The sequence below is a fragment of the Mauremys reevesii genome, unplaced genomic scaffold (genome assembly GCF_016161935.1).
Source record: "Mauremys reevesii isolate NIE-2019 unplaced genomic scaffold, ASM1616193v1 Contig22, whole genome shotgun sequence".
NCBI lineage: Eukaryota > Metazoa > Chordata > Testudines > Geoemydidae > Mauremys > Mauremys reevesii.
In genome coordinates, this window is record NW_024100832.1 from 178,336 (window position 1) to 196,498 (window position 18,163).

Below are 18,163 nucleotides of genomic sequence, written 5' to 3' on the forward strand. Positions count from 1 at the left end.
CCAGCCCTTTAGGTTTCCTTCATGCCAAACCGATGGAGTGAGTAATCTCTGGATTCTGTTTAATTTCCAGCTGATGATGAAGGGATTGTGATCAAAACCGAGGTGCAGCAAGTGGAGGATGTGCCAGGGACGTTGCTGGAGAGAGCAAAAGAGGAAGCTGTCCTGGGATCCTGGGAGCGTGTCCAGGACCCTGGGGAGGAACTTTCTGAAAACCTGCAGGTGCCGGGGACGATGTTGGGAGGATTTGAAGAGGAGGATTTCCAGGATCCTGAGGAGGTAACAGCCCAGGAGGTTGCATGCAGCTCAGTAACACAGCAGAGAAGCCACGCAGAGAGCAGGACAGTGACCTCCGCTCACCGGGGTGGGGCCCTGATCCACCACCAGAGAAAGAGCACTCGGGAGAGACTGTTTGTGTGCACAGAGTGTGGGAAGAGCTTCAGGCTGAAGATAAATCTCATCATCCACCAGAAGGGCCATGCAAACGAGCTGCTGTATGAGTGCACACGCTGTGGGGAAAGTTTCAGAGCCAAGCAGAAATTTCTGCTGCATCTGCGACACCAGACAGCTGCGGCGGCCTGCACGCTCTCTGCTCCTCAGGAACGTTCAGGCCAAGCGGCTCCCCCTGAGTCCCAGCCCCGAAGCCAGACGGAAGACGGTTCCAGCGGTATCACCAAACGGCTCAAGAGGCTGGGTCACAAATCGAGTCTGAGCAAATACCAGCCGCCTCCTGTGCAAAGGACGTACACATGCAGGGAGTGCATGGAGCACTTCTCTAAGAGGAGGTATCTCGTCGTGCACAAAAGGATGCACGCTGACCGCAGCAAGGGGTCGCTCATACTGTGTCCATACTGCAGCAAGAGCTTCACCCGTCCCTCTGACCTCATCCGGCACCAGAGGATCCACACCGGGGAGCGGCCCTACCAGTGTGCCCAGTGTCACAAAACCTTCAATAGGCACCACCACCTCGTGGACCACCAGAAAATCCACATGGAGAGAGAGAGGCCCTACCAATGCAACGAGTGCGGGAAGACCTACATCCGCAGGCAGCACCTCCTCAAGCACAAACACAGCCACAGGAAGAAGAAATCGTAACAGGCGAGAGAGCCGGTCTGCAGAAACACTGAGGGGTCAGCGGGGCAATCTGCAGGAGGGAGACGCTGAATGGGCCAACGGCTTCCAGTGGGAATAGCTGCCCCTGGCCTGCCCACGCTCACAGCCAGCCAAGCTGGGGGGCTGCGCAGGTGTAGCCAAGGGGAGGATTGGTCTTTGATTTGTAATGAGCTACGGCCAATTCACCTGGGAGACTAGGGTGTCTGTTGATTTCACCTTAGACTGCGAAGGCAATTAAGGCCAAGCCCTGGTGCGTCAGTGCGGATGGTAAACCCAGGCGTGACAATCCAGGCAGATTTGTTCCTGGATAAGAGGTTACAATAAAGTGACTGCACTGCAGCAGGACATCACGATCACAGGAACATGAACTGGCAGCAAATGAATATTGAAGTGAAAAGCTCCGGGTTTAATGGACAATACAAATGGATGGAGCGTGGCGACGGGTGACTCGCAGCAGTGGATAAGTGACTCCTGTGTTCAGTGATTAATACATGTCAGTATTTAAACAGATTCCAAAGCCGGGCGGGCACATTGGGGTCACCTGGTCTGACCGCCTGTATAACGCACACCACGTGACTTCGGCTGAAATAGAGCAACTCTTTTTTTTTTTTTTACAAAATAGCCCCGTCTTCATTTAAAATTGTTAATCACCTGGGAACCTGGGGCTCCTCCTTCGGCGGCAGGGCTGGGCTGAGAGGGGAGGGCTCTGCTCTCACTGTGTTGCTCACGCGCTGTGAAGCCAGGTGCTAGTTTGCCAGTGCAGGGTCCTGGCCCATGTGTGCTGCCAGGGCTGTGTGTGGTAAAAGCCGCCAGCGGCCCGGGGTGGGGGTGGTGGTGTTTGCTCTATCCTGCACTCTCTGTCCCCTCCAAACGCCCACTGAGCCCAGGGAGCCTGGAGCCTGGCAGCAGGTTCCCCTGCTCCACCTGACCTCCCTGTGGCCCTGTGCAGTGAGAGTGTGGGGAACCCTCCCCTCCCCTCTGCAGGGCTGTGAAAGGAGACGAGGTGGGGGCTGGAGCCAGCTCGGGATGCCAATGGGCATGGGGTATATTACGCCGGGGTGGGGGGAGGAGGGGAAGACAGGATGACAGAGCAAAGGAAGAACAGGGTGGAATGGGGGTGGTAAGAAGAGGGGGACAGAGCAAGAGGAAAGGAGAGATGTAGAGGAGGGAAGATGACTGACGATAGCAAAGAGCAGGGCTGTGTAGAGATGCGACAAAAGGGGCCAGGCTGGAGGTTCATAAAACAAGGAAGGGGCAGGAGCAGGTGCCTTGGTGCACCTGGTCACCCCGATGGAAGAACAGGGAGCTGCTAAGGGAAAGGCAGAGGCAGCCTCTGGGCAAGGGAAACGTTCCTTTACAAAGCAATTAGCCCGCGGGACCCCGCGCCACAAGAGCGCCCTGGCGGGGAGGAGGCATTAGGATGCGGCGCAGCAGGCAGCCTGTCTCTCATTTCTGGTTTCCTGGCCAAGGTTTGAGTCCTAGGGAGGCGGCATTGGCTGGTGAGGGCAGGGGTAGATTTGGGGAGACAGAATGAGGGAGCTGCCCTGGCCCGGCTACAGCCCAGCGGCCCCCGGTTCCCCTTGCTGCCCTGGTACTGACTGGATTCCCCCGCCCCTGAAGGTGCCAGGAACAGGCTCCGGCCCTGCTGCGCCCCCACCCGCCCTGCCTTGGCCCTGGGCCCCTCAGGCACCACCTGCGCTGCTGGGTCCCAGCGACCTCCTGCCAGGAGGGGCTGCTAGTGTCCCGCTCCTGGGCCCTGGGAGCCAGGGTTCATCTTCAATATACTTCTGTGCTGGTGCGATCTCTGACCATTACAGTTCATCAGCTCAGCAGGCAGGCACAGGCAGCAATGCACTTGTCCTGTTGCCTTGACTGAGAGAGGGGGAGGGTAGATTTCAGCCAGCTCCTGGGGTAATATCTCATTGGAGATGAAAGGGCTTGTTCAGAGAGAGATTCCGAAGTCTGTAGAGTGAAGATGAGCCAGATGGGTTTGTCTCCATGCAGCCATATTTTATTCTCTGGGGGCTCAATAGCTACTGGGACTAGATATCAAGAGATGAATTCCTACTTCTTTCATCCCAGGAAACAGCACAAAGATTGGGTTGAACCATTAGTGATGATGCTGAAGAAGTTGAAATCAAATCTGTATTGGTTCATCGTATGTTATTCCACTTGGTTCAAATTCTCTATTCTGTCCTGGTCGCATGGCAGCCCCATTGCTGGTAGTGCCTCACTCCACTCAGCTGTCGGGGTTTTATAAGCCAGGCATCTGTAAAAGCTCTGTGGAGGTTGATGGAATCCAAAAGTTGTTGTTGTAGAGATGTAAGAATCAAGTCCGTGTACTTTACGTTTTCAGCTGGCTTAACAAACACTTCTTGTCTTCTTCACTTAAGGAATCAATGTAAGTGCCCTAATTAGCCTTTTCACATAGTTTGTCAGCATTGGCTTTGCTGATCAGTCTGGCAAACCAAGCCCCTCCCCTTTTACTATATAAAGCCATGATACGCCCACATCTTGAATACTGTGTGCAGTCCTGGTCGCCCCAGCTCAGAAAAGTTATATTGGAGTTGGAAAAGGTAGAGAAAAGGGCAACTACAATGATTATCATGGAACAGCTTCCGTATGAGGAGAGGTTAAAAAGACAGGGGGGCTTTCCAGCTTGGACAAGAGACTGCTAAGTGGGGGACATGATGGAGGTCTATAAAATCTTGACTGGTGTGGAGAAAATGGAAAGCTCTCTCACATAACACAAGAACTAGGGGTCACCCAATTACATGAATAGGCAGCAGGTTTAAAACAAACAAAAGGAAGTGTTTCTTCACACAACACACAATCAACCTATGGAACTTTTTGGCAGGGGTATTATAAAGGCCAGAACTAGAACAGAATTCAAAAAAGAGCTAGATAAGTTCATGTAGGACAGGTCCATCAATGGCTATTAGCCAGGATGGGCAGGATGCAACACCATGCTCTGAGAGCCTCTGTTTGGCGAAGCTGGGAGTGGATGACGGGATGGATCACTCAATAATTACCCTGTTCTGTTAATTTCCTTTGAAGCACCTGGGATTGGCCACTGTCGGAAGACAGGACACTGGGCTAGATGGACCATTGCTCTGGCCCAATATGGCTGTTCTTATGTAAAAATTAATTCTAATAAAAATGTTTAGTATAGAAATTCCCAGCATCAGTCAAAATTGATCACTTTGGCAACGCAGCTCTGTCTGCTGGATGCCTTGGCAGAGTAGGTGAGTTCATGTAAATACCTTCTGGTCCTAAAGCCTTTCCCCCATCCCTGGCTCAGCGCGAGCTGTCAGGGCAGAGCTCATTCAGACCTTGCTTACAAATCATATTTTTAAATGATAAGGTTGGCCAACATCGCTGAAGCCCGTGCGCTGACCGTGTCAGCAAGAACAGCTGTCTGAGGGGGCTAGGCTTTGTTTAGACTGTTCAACCCTATTATACTTTTTCAGGTACAAGTATTTTCTCATACACTGTATCTGCTTTTAAACTGTGCATTGAGGTTTCAATTTCAGTTTCCAACCAATGACAAAATTGGCAGCACTGCATGTAACTAGTTGACCACTGGGGGGTGTTGGGGAAATGCAGGGGGTGAGGAAGGCCCAGTTACACTGAATTAAGCCTCCTGCTGCAGCACCTCAGCAGGTTACATGAAGGAGGCGCAGCAGTGACTGGGCATTGGGGTGCCTGTGCCTCTAAGAGCCCAGCCCTGGGCAGCCCCTGCTGAGAGGTGCTGTCTGTGGGAGGGGAGATAAAAAAGCCCCTCTGCTCCCCCCCCCCATTGCAAACCCTGGGGGCTCGGCCCTGGGGTAATTGTCACCCCCCTGCCCCTGCCTGTGCTGGGGCTTTACCCTCTGGCAGCCCCTGACCCCTGGGCTTAACTCCCTCTCCCTCCTCCCCCCAGCCCCGGTCCTAACCCTGCCTCCAGCTGCTTGACCCCCCCCCCCAAGTCAACTTCCGGCCCCTGCTCACCCCCCTGTACAAAGCAGCCGGCAGACGCCCAGGGCTAGTAAGGGCAGGGGGAAGGGCAGTGGCTTCATCAGATGTTATTGAGCATGCGCGGTCCTTGCGCATGCTCAGTGCACACCCCAACCAGCCCATTCCTGGGGGGAGCCGTGTGCTGCTCCGGCCCGTGGCGAGGCGGCGCCGGGACCCTGCCCAGCCCGGAGCGGGAGCGGAGCTCGGCCGGGCCGGGCCCGCTGGAGAAGCCCCGCCCGCCTCCCCGGGGGGGCCATGGCCGAGCGGGCCGCTGCCCAGGTGAGGCCCGGCGGGCGGGGGAGCCTCGGGCCCCGGGAGCTTCTCCCCGCCCCGCCCGGCCTGGGCCCCGGGAGCCGGGCCGCGGGGGTCACGGGTGCGGTGCCGGCGGGCCCGGCCCGTGCGGGCCACAGAGCGGCCCCCGGGACGGCTGAACACCGACCCGCCCGCTCACCGCCGGCTGTCGGGGGGCTCCTCGGGGCCGGCCAGGCCAGCGGGGGCGCTCAGGGCTCTTACGGGGCCACCAAGGCGTCTCTCCCGGGCCGGCTCTGCCCGGCTCCCGCGTGGCACCGCGGGGCGGGTTGTGCCCGCGGGAGTTGGAAGGTGGGTTCTGAACAGGGGCGGCGCTAGCGATTTCGCTGCCCCAAGCAGGGCGGCTCCCCGCGGGGGGCGCTCTGCCGGTCGCCGGTCCCGCGGCTCCGGGGGACCTCCCGCAGACGTGTCTGCAGATGGTCCGCTGGTCCCGCGGCTCCGGGGGAGCATCCGCAGGCCGGCGGACCCTCCTCAGGCACGCCTGCGGGAGGTCCGCCGGAGCCGCCCGCCGCCCTCCCGGCGACTGGCAGAGCGCCCCCCCCTGCGGCATGCCATCCCAAGCATGCGCTTGGCGTGCTGGGGTCTGGAGCCGGCCCTGGTTCTGACTCTGCCTGGACCCTGGTTGCTGCCAAGGCCGGGATCTAAAAATGCGGCCACCCACTTAATAGAACTGCAGGTAACGAATGGGGCCATAATAACCCTCTTGAGTCTTGTAGTCAGGCCCCGCCCTGTGTCGTGCTAGATTTCACGGGCTAAGGTCCGCGATCCTACCTGAAGCCTATGATGAAAATATCAGGAGATCTGTGCCTGCCACACTGGGAGTGCGAGCAAACTTTGAAACCTGGGAAGTGCTCAGCAGCATGGAGAGTGGGAGCAGCTCTGTATTGTGCCTAGGGTGACCAGATAGAAAGTGTGAAAAATCGGGACAGGTGGTGGTGGGGTAACAGGTGCCTATGTAAGAAAAAGCCCTGAATATCAGGACTGTCCCTATAAAATTGGGACATCTGGTCACCATAATTTTCCCTCTGCAGCTAGTTTCTGGTTCTATCTCTGGCTCAGTTTTCACTTGCTGTCCTTGCAAACAGGTTGTGGAACCAGACTCGGAGCAACAGGGTGTGATGCCTTTCCAACCCCTTGCCGTCCCGGAACAAAGTGTGAGAGAAACTCAGCTGGGCACAGCAGCGATTTCCCTGGCTGTAATGACGTCAATCCAAGCCCTGGAGAGGAAGGTGGAGGCTCACACCTCACGGTGGCTGAACCTGGAGGGGAGAACGGGGACGACTGAGAAGAAATTAATAGACTGTGAGAGGACAGTGGTGGAGTTTGGGAACCAGCTGGAGAGTAAGTGGGCCGTGCTGGAGACTCTGATCCAGGAGAATAATCTGCTGCAGAGGAGGCTGGAGAACGTGGAGAACCTGCTGAAGAACAGGAACTTCTGGATCCTGAGACTCCCCCCAGGCACTAAAGGGCTGGTCCCCCAGGTAACTGTGTCCCAGCTCGTGCCGAGGGATGCGAGCAAAATATAATATAGAATGATCAGATGGTCTTGTTCATCCACCATGCTGTGAAATCTTGGGACCACTTGGGGATGCCCCATGAGCCACGGCACTATAGCTGCAAATTGTGATGTATGTGGCCCCAGCACGTACACAATGAGGTTTGTCAGCAGCCTGCAGAGGGATGAAGGTTTAACCAGTGCAGGAGTCCCCTGGAGGCGGGGAGGTCCTGAAGTCCTTTTAAGGTACAGGGATGGAAGAAAGGCTGCCTTGCCTTGTCCAGAGGGGCTAGTGACTGGCTGTGGTGAGAGTGGGGCTGGGGGTTGTTTGTGCTCCTTGTCTCATAACTAATAAAAGATGTAAGGAGCTGTTAACAGGATGGTACAAAAGCAGCAGGCGCTGAGCATGCAACGCGTGTGATTCCAGGTGCCGGTGACGTTCAATGATGTCTCAGTGTATTTCAACGAGCAGGAGTGGGGGAGCTTAGAGGAATGGCAGAAGGAGCTTTACAAGAACGTGATGAAGGGGAATTATGAGACTTTGATCTCGCTGGGTAAGGATCCGTTTTCCCTCCTTCGTTAGAAGCGGTAAGTTGTGTGCAGTTCGTGGGCTGCAATCCAGCTCGGAGTTATCCTCCACTTACGTTGCATTTTGCTAGGTCAGCACTTGAACTTTCAGAAAATCTTCGAGAGCTACAACTCTGTGCATCCTCCCATAGGAACAGAGAGTGAAAGTTACCCAGTGGTGGCTTGAGCTCTCCATGTCCTGTGCTTTCTCCCGCTGGATAATAATTGCATTTATCTGCTCCGGCCCGAGTCGTCTTTGCAGAAATCTGATGATGTCCATTTCTGACTTCTCTTGGTTCTGATCCACGCTCTGTCACTGTAGGTAGCACCCACGTGCCTCATCCTCACAAACCCCCGTAAGGCAGGGCAGTAGCGTCGCCTTTTTATGGATGGGAATTGAGGCCCAGAGAGATTAAGAGCCACATTTTCGAATGCTCAGCCCCCACCCCCGGGGCCAGATTTTCAAAAGAGCCGTGCTCCCGCCATTCTGTGCTCGTTGGAAAATCTGCAATTCTTTGTAATGTTGTGTTCCCTGCTCTCATTCTTTTCTTTGAAATAGATTATGCCATTTCCAAGCCTGACATCTTAGCCCGGATTGAACAAGGGGAAGAGCCATGTATCCGGGATCAGCAGGACTCAGAGAGAGTAGAAATCCCTGTGGAGCCTTGCACAGGTGAGTGCTGCTGCTTCTTCAGTTAGCGTCCCTCTGGGTGCTGCACTGTAGGTGTGTCTGGGCCTCTGACTGGAGACTCTCAGTAGCAGTGTCTGTTCGGCCTGCACATGCGGCCTCTCCCCCTCGTGGGCTGCCTCGAGCTCATCCAGCGCTGCGCAGGCGAACCGCCCGCTGCTCCTTCTCAGTCGCCCTTGGCCCGGGAACGGAAAAAGTTGTTTTCAGTTTTTAGTTCTTAGCATTTCCATTAGCGTTTGTAGTGCCTAGAGAGCCCCTTTCCCGAGGGTGCTCGAACCCCGCTCCGCCCCAGGCCCTGTCCCCACTCCACCCCTGCCCCTAGGCCTTTTCCATTCCACCCCCTGCCTCCCTCTACCTCTTCCTGCCCCCGCTCCTCCCCTTTGTCACCGCTGAACAGCTGATCCTCGGCGGACAGGAGGTGCTGGGGGGAAGGGAAGGAGCTGATGGTGGTGACTGCCAGGGGGTGCTGAGCACCCACTATTTTTTTCCGTGGGTGCTCCAGCCCCAGAGCACCCATAAAGTTGGTGCCTAAGTAGGGACATGACCGTTTCCCGCCCTGTTTTAAAAGGTGCCTCTCCTGCAGGGAGGCAATGCCAGGGATGGATGGACACTCTTGTTGTGTCCCGCGTCTCTCGGAGAGGCACGTATTCTGCAGAAGTGCAGCTTCTGCCAGCAGCTGAAGGCTAGATCCCAAAAGAACCAGCAGCAAAACTTGAAACTCCTCCCCGTGGAGGGTGCTGACCCTGGTCCCGAATCCACTCCAGGATGAAGGTCGTCTCCAGAGCCTTCAATCTCCAGAGAGGGAGAATTGCAGAGAAAGTCGGCTGGCTGCCTCTAAAGTCTGCAAGCCCTCAAACCAAGCTCTTGACCAGCCAAAGGGGATCCCTGGTGTGTTCGGTCACTTTGGCACCAATGACTGCAAGGAGTGGCACCAAGAGCTCCATATGCCTGGGGACCCATGGGACCCAGGCTGGGGAATGGGCACCACTGTCGGTACTGTCTCTACAAAATTGGTGCCAACAAAAAGATCCTTGGCATGGAGCACTTCAAAGCAGCTCCTGTCAGAATGAGCCGCACATAAAAGGCCGCCGGTACAGAGTCAGCATCAACAACAGTCCCTGACAGCATCGACCACAGTCATGTCACCGGAGTTCTGCTTCTCTGGTTCCTCCACAACCGTAAGGTCCCGAGAGTCCCCACTACTTGGTACCCAGCTCCAGCACCGAGCCCATCTCGGTCCCCAGAACCACCATCGGCACCGGGGCGTTCACCTCCAGCGCCCTTATCAGCCCCACCCTACTCCGGGGGGAGTCACACAGTGACCAGGAGGATCGCTTGTCTCTGGTCTTATGTCACAACCCTCTGTTTTAGCATCTGAGACCTACACAGCTGCATCCACGCTGAGATCCCCAATCTTCCTGGTATGGTCACCCGGGGGTAGTGCCACCCATGCCCTTCCCCTTCAGTGGCCTTGCTGGGATCCACGGGCAGCCTACAGACCCCACACCTCTCGGGATCTAGAATCTCCCACTGAGAGTCCACCAGACGATCCCCTCTGGACTCTGTATCCAGAGCCCCAGAGGCTTGGGAAGAAACTTTCAAGCAACAGGAGGCCAGAATAGAGGTGAAAACCACCCCACCGATGAACATCTCCTCCTCACCTGATGAGGTGGTGATGCCCCCTCCTCCATCATTAGCTGATGATTTTAAGCTTTTCCAAGAGGTGGCTGAGGCTCTGCAAACTCCCTTCAAGGAAGTGAAAGACTCACACCACAAGTTGCTGAACGTACTGCAAACCTCTTCCTCTTCCAGAATTGCCCTCCCAGTCAGTGAGGTGCTTTTAGACCCTGCCAAGGCCATCTGGCAGACGCACCTCTATTGCATCACATAGCAGCCAAGGACTGGAACGCTTAAAGGGGACCGTGTTTGGCTTCTTGTTAACCAGTGTGGTGCTACAAAAGCTCATTTGATATTGGTTTGGTGACTCTATTATAGAATAAACCACCAGTTCTGGAGGAGTGCGGGCCCTGTTCCTTACAGTCTGCCCTGAGTGTGGCATTCTTAGAGTGGCCTATCCGGGCACAGCTTCCAAACGTGGCTCCCACATCTTCCTCCCTCCCTTTGATCCTAGATTCTGTTCTAGGTCTCAGAAGGTCTGGTCTCTTTCTCAGCTCGCAGTTAAATACATCTAGTGGGCATAGCATCAGGTGGACGGACACTCAGTATTCGCCCATCCAGCAACACGCAGATTCCTCACGAGTGTGAGAAACCGCTTCCGACAGGTCGGATCACCCACTCCAACATGGGACCTCAGCTTGGTTCTGAAAACTAACTAGAACACCCTTTGAACCCATGGCCACTTGCTCCCTCCTACACCGGTCCGTGAAGACAGCATTCCTTGTGGCCATTACCTCAGCACGGCAGCTGTGGAAATAGCAGTGTTGTTGGCACAGCCGCTGTTCACGGTCTTCTTTAAGGACAAAGTCACTCTGAGGCCACGTCCCACGCTCCTACCCAAGGTAACCTCGTCCTTTCATATGAACCAACTAATTCACTTCCCCGCCTGTTTTCCAAAACCACACTGTGACTAGAGAGAGGGAAGACTGCATATGCGGCTGTTAGGAGAGCCCTAGCATTTTATTTGGTCAGGACTAAGGACTTTAGGAAGTCTCCTAAACTCTTCCTTTCATTCGCAGAAAGATCCCGAGGCACCACAATATCAGTTCAAAGACTCTCGAGATGGGTCTCCGGTTGCACTAACCGCTGCTACCATGTGCGTAACCTGCTGCCCCGTCAGGAAGCCGCAGGCACGCCACAAGAGCCGTTTCTACCTTGGTCGCGTTTCTTAAAGACATCCTCATCTCAGAAATCTGCAGGACAGCAACCTCTGCCCATGCTTTCACGGAACACTACGCGATTACTTGGGACTCTTCAGTTCCTCAGCACCATCACCAGTAACAGACTCCACCCCAAAGCCCCATCCGCCATGGGGGATACCGCTGGGAAGTCACTGCGGTGGAGCACCCATAGGGATGCTACTCAAAGAAGAAGAGGACGTTACTCACCTTGTGCAGTAACGATGGTTTTTTGAGATGTATGACCCTATGGGTGTTCCTCCACCCACCCTCCTCCCCCTGACTTCGGAGTTCTCGACAAGGGGCTCTGCAGTAGAGAAGGAACAGAGGGTGGTTTGCCCACGCAGCACTAGATGGCCTCCAGGCAGGCCACGAGGGAGGGAGAGCGCATGTGCAGGCCGAACAAACGCTGCTACTTAGATTCTCTGATAGGAGGCGAAGTGACTGCGACCAGTTCGTGAGCCTCAGGCTGAGAACCCAGGGATTCTTAGTCTCAGGGAATGAGGTCTGTCACACAGTGACGTTGTGTTGATGGGATTGGATTTTCATTGCAGTGTGATGACCTAGTGAAAATGGCACTTGTGCTTTGCTAACATTAGTGAGGATGAAATCCCTGCATGGATGGCCAGCACAAACCCAAGGTGCTGCTTTTCAATCGGTGGCTATCTGTAAAACGACGTAATTCTCTTTCTCAGGCCCGGAATCCCCCAGGTTGACAAGTGACGCTCTGTCAAAGATCAAACAAGAGGAGGAGCCACATGTGCAGGATCAAGGTGCCTTGGAAGAAAGTAAAATCCCAGCAGACCCACCACACTGCAGCCCAGGTGAGTAACAGACTAACCCAGCCAGAAACGGCCAGAGCAGTAAATCCTGTCTTTACGAGTGCCTGCTTGCTGTATGTAAGCCAGTGGTAACCAGCACTTGTCATCTCTTCACGGCAGATGTTCCTCATGGCTTCCTACCAGTCCTAACCAACTGCAGGCAGTTAATCCCTCCCATCACCCGTCCTTCCTCCGAGTGTTCGGAGGACTCAGTGAAGCAGAGCCGGTCTCCTCCTCTTCCCTCTGACGAAGGTATTTGGAGCAACCAGCATTTGTGTTTTGTTGTAACTCTTAAGCCACCTCATTAGGTGCCTTGGCCCCCGGCAGCACTAAGCTGCTTAGGTGACGGCGTGATGTTCCCAGGCCTGTCTCTCTGCCTGAAGATTTCAGGACGGGCCTTTATGTGATGCAGATGGTCCCAAGGGGTAGAGAAATGACTGTAAATCCCTTTGCCCACCAGAAAGGGTTGTGAAGAGTAAGAAATGCCATGGCGTGTGCGATCACTGGCTGTTTCTGATTCAGAGAAGGAACAGCTGGTATGTTCGGTGACACCTTAAGTGCATCTGAAGAAGTGGGTTTTTTATGCCCAAATAAATCTGTTAGTCTTTAAGGTGCCACTGGACTCCTCGTTTCTGTGGATACAGACTAACACGGTTACCCCCTGATACTGGTATGTTCATTATATCCCCCTCCCCCACCAGGTGCTCTAATCACACAGGGCTGAATGGAGTGCATTTGGTCCCACTCCTCCCTTGTGTAACTCCAGTGATCGTGTCTGATGGTAGGGGGCTGGCTACTCTTTCAGCCTAGCTTTGAGGTTGTTCAGAACTAGGAACAACTGAAATCAGCTAAATAAAAACAGCCAGCTGCTATTCCAGCGCTGCACTCAAACGTGCCCATTGTTTCCTGTTTTAGTTCTCTGGGGCAGCCGGGACAGAGTCTGCCAGCAGCGTCGTTCCCTGTCTGCAATGAGAGAGCTTTGGAACGTGGCTCTTACAGTTCATGTGGGGTTGAAACTCATCACTTCAGGTCTCAGCCAGAGAGGAACTGTCAAGTGACTTTGTTAAATCACTGACCAGTCAAACCAGCCTCCATGTCCCACACTGTTAACGTCAGGCTCTCCATGACGACACCTCAGAGAAGCATAATGGGATAACTCAAGGGTGACGCCAAAGCCTGTCTTCTGCGAGAGTCACCTGAGGCCGCTTTGGAAGGGGGTTACCCAACAGGAGAGCCTCTTGGTGCGACTCACCTGGGGCAGTGACCCAGCATGAGGCCTGTGCATCACTTAAAGCCCAGAGGTCAATTTTACTCTGCCCATAGTAGGTCATTTCCTAACCTCTGTAAACACTGAGGTGGGAGATGTCTGCCTCTTTCTGAACAGCCACGGCCTAGCATCATGCCAGCGTGCTGGCCTCAGACGGGACCCAGCCCCTGAGCTTAGGAATCAGGAAAGTCCAGCCCTTTAGGTTTCCTTCATGCCAAACCGATGGAGTGAGTAATCTCTGGATTCTGTTTAATTTCCAGCTGATGATGAGGGGATTGTGATCAAAACCGAGGTGCAGCAAGTGGAGGATGTGCCAGGGATGTCGCTGGAGAGAGCAAAAGAGGAAGCTGTCCTGGAATCCTGGGAGCGTGTCCAGGACCCTGGGGAGGAACTTTCTGAAAACCTGCAGGTGCTGGGGACGATGTTGGGAGGATTTGAAGAGGAGGATTTCCAGGATCCTGGGGAGGTAACAGCCCAGGAGGTTGCATGCAGCTCAGTAACACAGCAGAGAAGCCACGCAGAGAGCAGGACAGGGACCTCCGCTCACCAGGATGTGCCCCTGATCCACCACCAGAGAAAGAGCACTCGAGAGAGACTGTTTGAGTGTACAGTGTGTGGGAAGAGCTTCAGGCTGAAGATAAATCTCATCATCCACCAGAAGGGCCACGCAGACGAGCTGCTGTACGAGTGCACACGCTGTGGGGAAAGTTTCAGAGCCAAGCAGAAATTTCTGCTGCATCTGCGACACCAGACAGCTGCGGGGGCCTGCACGCTCTCTGCTCCTCAGGAACGTTCAGGCCAAGCGGCTCCCCCTGCGTCCCAGCCCCGAAGCCAGACAGAAGATGGTTCCAGCGGTATCACCAAACGGCTCAAGAGGCTGGGTCACAAATCGAGTCTGAGCAAATTCCAGCCGCCTCCTGTGCAAAGGACGTACACGTGCAGGGAGTGCATGGAGCACTTCTCTAAGAGTAGTTGCCTCGTCGTGCACAAAAGGATGCACGCCAACCGCAGCAAGGGGTCGCTCATACTGTGTCCATACTGCAGCAAGACCTTCACCTGTCCCTCTGACCTCATCCGGCACCAGAGGATCCACACCGGGGAGCGGCCCTACCAGTGTGCCCAGTGTCACAAAACCTTCAACCGGCACCACCACCTTACGGACCACCAGAAAGTCCACACGAAGAGAGAGAAGCCCTATCAATGCAGCGAGTGCGGGAACACCTACATCCGCAGGCAGCACCTCCTCAAGCACAAACGCAGCCACAGGAAGAAGAAATCGTAACAGGCGAGAGAGCCGGTCTGCAGAAACACTGAGGGGTCAGCGGGGCAATCTGCAGGAGGGAGACGCTGAATGGCTCAACGGCTTCCAGTGTGAATAGCTGCCTCTGGCCTGCCCACGCTCACAGCCAGCCAAGCTGGGGGGCTGCGCAGGTGTAGCCAAGGGGAGGATTGGTCTTTGATTTTTAATGATCTACGGCCAATTCACCTGGGAGACTAGGGTGTCTGTTGATTTCACCTTATCCTGCGAAGGCAATTAAGGCCAAGCCCTGGTGCGTCAGTGCCGATGGTAAACCCAGGCGTGACAATCCAGGCAGATTTGTTCCTGGATAAGAGGTTAGAATAAAGTGACTACACTGCAGCAGGACGTCACGATCGCAGGAGCATGAACTGGCGGCAAATGAATATTGAAGTGAAAAGCTCCGGTTTTAATGGGACAATACAAATGGATGGAGCATGGCGGGTGGCTTGCAGCAGCGGATAAGTGACTCCGTGTTTAGCAGTTAATATGTGTCAGTATTTAAACAGATTCCAAAGCCGGGTGGGCACATTGGGGTCACCTGGTCTGACTGCCTGTATAACGCACACCACTTGACTTCGGCTGAAATAGAGCAACACTTCTTTTTTTTTTACAAAATAGCCCCATCTTGATTTAAAATTGTTAATCACCTGGGAACCTGGGGCTCCACCTTCGGCGGCAGGGCTGGGCTGAGAGGGGAGGGCTCTGCTCTCACTGTGTTACTCACGCGCTGTGAAGCCAGGTGCTAGTTTGCCGGTGCAGGGTCCTGGCCCATGTGTGCTGCTAGGGCTGTGTGTGTTAAAAGCTGCCAGCGGCCCAGGGTGGGGGTGGGGCAAGAGGAAAGGAGAGACGTAGAGGAGGGAAGATGACTGACGATAGCAAAGAGCAGGGCTGTGTAGAGATGCGACAAAAGGGGCCAGGCTGGAGGTTCATAAAACAAGGAAGGGGCAGGAGCAGGTGCCTTGGTGCACCTGGTCACCCCAATGGAAGAACAGGGAGCTGCTAAGGGAAAGGCAGAGGCAGCCTCTGGGCAAGGGAAACGTTCCTTTACAAAGCAATTAGCCCGCGGGACCCCGCGCCACAAGAGCGCCCTGGCGGGGAGGAGGCATTAGGATGCAGCGCAGCAGGCAGCCTGTCTCTCATTTCTGGTTTCCTGGCCCAGGTGTGAGTCCCGGGGAGGCGGCGTTGGCTGGTGACGGCAGGAGTAGATTTGGGGAGACAGAATGAGGGAGCTGCCCTGGCCCCGGATGCAGCCCCCGGTTCCCCTTGCTGCCCTGGTACTGACTGGATTCCCCCGTCCCTGAAGGTGCCAGGAACAGGCTCCGGCCCTGCTGCGCCCCCACCCGCCCTGCCTTGGCCCTGGGCCCCTCAGGCACCACCTGCGCTGCTGGGTCCCAGCGACCTCCCGCCAGGAGGGGCTGCTAGTGTCCCGCTCCTGGGCCCTGGGAGCCAGGGTTCATCTTCAATATACTTCTGTGCTGGTGCGATCTCTGACCATTACAGTTCATGAGCTCAGCAGGCAGGCACAGGCAGCAAGGCACTTGTCCTGTTGCCTTGACTGAGAGAGGGGGAGGGTAGATTTCAGCCAGCTCCTGGGGTAATATCTCATTGGAGATGAAAGGGCTTGTTCAGAGAGAGATTCCGAAATCTGTAGAGTGAAGATGAGCCAGATGGGTTTGTCTCCATGCAGCCATATTTTATTCTCTGGGGGCTCAATAGCTACTGGGACTAGATATCAAGATGAATTCCTACTTCTTTCATCCCAGGAAACATAGCACAAAAATTGGGTTGAACCATTAGTGATGATGCTGAAGAAGTTGAAATCAAATCTGTATTGGTTCATCATATGTTATTCCAGTCTGTTCAAATTCTCTATTCTGCCCTGGTCACATGGTAGCCCCATTGCTGGTAGTGCCTCAATCCACTCAGCTGTCGGGGTTTTATAAGCCAGGCATCGGTAAAAGCTCTGTGGAGGTTGATGGACTCCAAAAGTTGTTGTTGTAGAGATATCAGAGGGGTAGCCGTGTTAGTCTGGTTCTGTAGAAGCAGCAAAGAATCCTGTGGCACCTTATAGACTAACAGATGTTTTGCAGCATGAGCTTTCGTGGGTGAATACCCACTTCTTCGGATGCAAGCAGTGGAAATTTCCAGGGGCAGGTGTGTATATATAAGCAAGCAAGAAGCAAGCTAGAGATAACGAGGTTAGATCAATCAGGGAGGATGGGGCCCTGTTCCAGCAGCTGAGGTGTGAAAACCAAGGGAGGAGAAACTGGTTCTGTAATTGGCAAGCCATTCACAGTCTTTGTTTAGTCCTAAACTGATGGTGTTAAATTTGCAGATGAATTGGAGCTCAGCAGTTTCTCTCTGGAGTCTGGTCCTAAAGTTTTTGCTGGAGGATGGCCACCTTAAAATCTGCTATTGTGTGGCCAGGGAAGTTGAAGTGTTCTCCTACAGGTTTTTGTATATTGCCATTCCTAATGTCTGATTTGTGTCCATTTATCCTTTCCTTAGAGACTGTCCAGTTTGGAAGATGTACATAGCAGATGGGCATTGCTGGCATAAGATGGCATAAATAACAAAGGTGGACGTGCAGGTGAATGAACCGTAGATGGTGTGGCTGATCTGGTTAGGTCCTGTGATGGTGTTGCTGGTGTAGATATGTGGGCAGAGTTGGCATCGAGGTTTGTTGCATGGGTTGGTTCCTGAGCTAGAGTTACTATGGTGCGGTGTGCAGTTGCTGGTGAGAATATGCTTCAGGTTGGCAGGTTGTCTGTGGGCGAGGACTGGCCTGCCACCCAAGGCCTGTGAAAGTGTGGGATCATTGTCCAGGATGGGTTGTAGATCCCTGATGATGCGGTGGAGGGGTTTGAGCTGGGGACTGTATGTGATGGCCAGTGGAGTCCTGTTGGTTTCTTTCTTGGGCTTGTCTTGCAGTAGGAGGCTTCTGGGTACACATCTGGCTCTGTTGATCTGTTTCCTTATTTCCTCATGTGGGTACTGTAGTCTTGAGAATGCTTGGTGGAGATTTTCTAAGTGTTGGTCTCTGTCTGCGGGGTTAGAGCAGATACGGTTGTACCTCAGTGCTTGGCTGTAGACAATGGATCTTGTGGTGTGCCCGGGATGGAAGCTGGAGGCATGAAGGTAGGCATAGCGGTCGGTAGGTTTTCGGTATAGGGTGGTGTTAATGTGACCACCACTTATTTGCACCGTGGTGTCTAGGAAGTGGACCTCCCGTGTAGATAGGTCCAGGCTGAGGTTGATGGAGGGGTGGAAGCTGTTGAAATCATGGTGGAATTTTTCCAGAGTCTCCTTCCCATGGGTCCAGATGATGAAGATGTCATCAATGTAGCGTAGGTAGAGAAGGGGCGGGAGCTGAGGAGCTGAGGAAGCGTTGTTCCAGGTCAGCCATAAAAATATTGGCATATTGTGGGGCCATGCGGGTGCCCATAGCGGTGCCACTGATCTGGAGATATATATTGTCATTAAATTTGAAATAGTTGTGTGTGAGGATAAAGGCACAGAGCTCAGCAACCAGTTGTGCTGTGGCATCATCAGGGATACTGTTCCTGACAGCTTGTATTCCATCAGTGTGTGGGATGTTTGTGTAGAGAGCCTCTACATCCATGGTGGCTAGGATGGTGTTCTCTGGAAGGTCACCAATGCATTGTAGTTTCCTCAGGAAATCAGTGGTGTCACTGATTTGTCACATGGAGATAGCTGGGAGTGCTGGTAACATAGTGCCACAGGATTCTTTGCTG

At 54.2% G+C, this 18,163-nt stretch overlaps 2 protein-coding genes across 12 annotated transcripts in view; both read left to right on the forward strand.

Annotated features, from left to right (window-relative positions):
- Positions 1-1,754, forward strand: part of LOC120393532 (zinc finger protein 777-like) — a 41,844-nt gene extending 40,090 nt beyond the window's left edge. For 2 of the 3 annotated variants that reach the window (XM_039518130.1, XM_039518131.1), the window contains one exon: positions 71-1,752. In XM_039518130.1, coding sequence (XP_039374064.1) covers positions 71-1,092 — 1,022 coding nt within the window. In that variant the 3' untranslated portion in view covers positions 1,093-1,752. Of the gene's footprint in view, positions 1-70 lie in introns of all 3 variants that reach the window. The other variant, XM_039518132.1, reaches the window with a different exon arrangement.
- Positions 1-15,617, forward strand: part of LOC120393533 (zinc finger protein 777-like) — an 88,623-nt gene extending 73,006 nt beyond the window's left edge. For 2 of the 9 annotated variants that reach the window (XM_039518135.1, XM_039518141.1), the window contains exons 2-9: positions 5,269-5,385; positions 6,501-6,896; positions 7,338-7,464; positions 8,037-8,150; positions 11,716-11,844; positions 11,962-12,093; positions 12,757-12,870; positions 13,369-15,610. In XM_039518135.1, the coding sequence (XP_039374069.1) occupies positions 5,362-5,385; positions 6,501-6,896; positions 7,338-7,464; positions 8,037-8,150; positions 11,716-11,844; positions 11,962-12,093; positions 12,757-12,870; positions 13,369-14,390 (2,058 nt within the window). In that variant the 5' untranslated portion in view covers positions 5,269-5,361 and the 3' untranslated portion in view covers positions 14,391-15,610. Of the gene's footprint in view, positions 1-5,154; positions 5,386-5,511; positions 5,707-5,978; positions 6,092-6,500; positions 6,897-7,337; positions 7,465-8,036; positions 8,151-11,715; positions 11,845-11,961; positions 12,094-12,756; positions 12,871-13,368 lie in introns of those variants that run through there. The other 7 variants (XM_039518142.1, XM_039518133.1, XM_039518138.1 and 4 more) reach the window with 7 other exon arrangements.
- Positions 15,618-18,163: the final 2,546 nt, after the last annotated feature.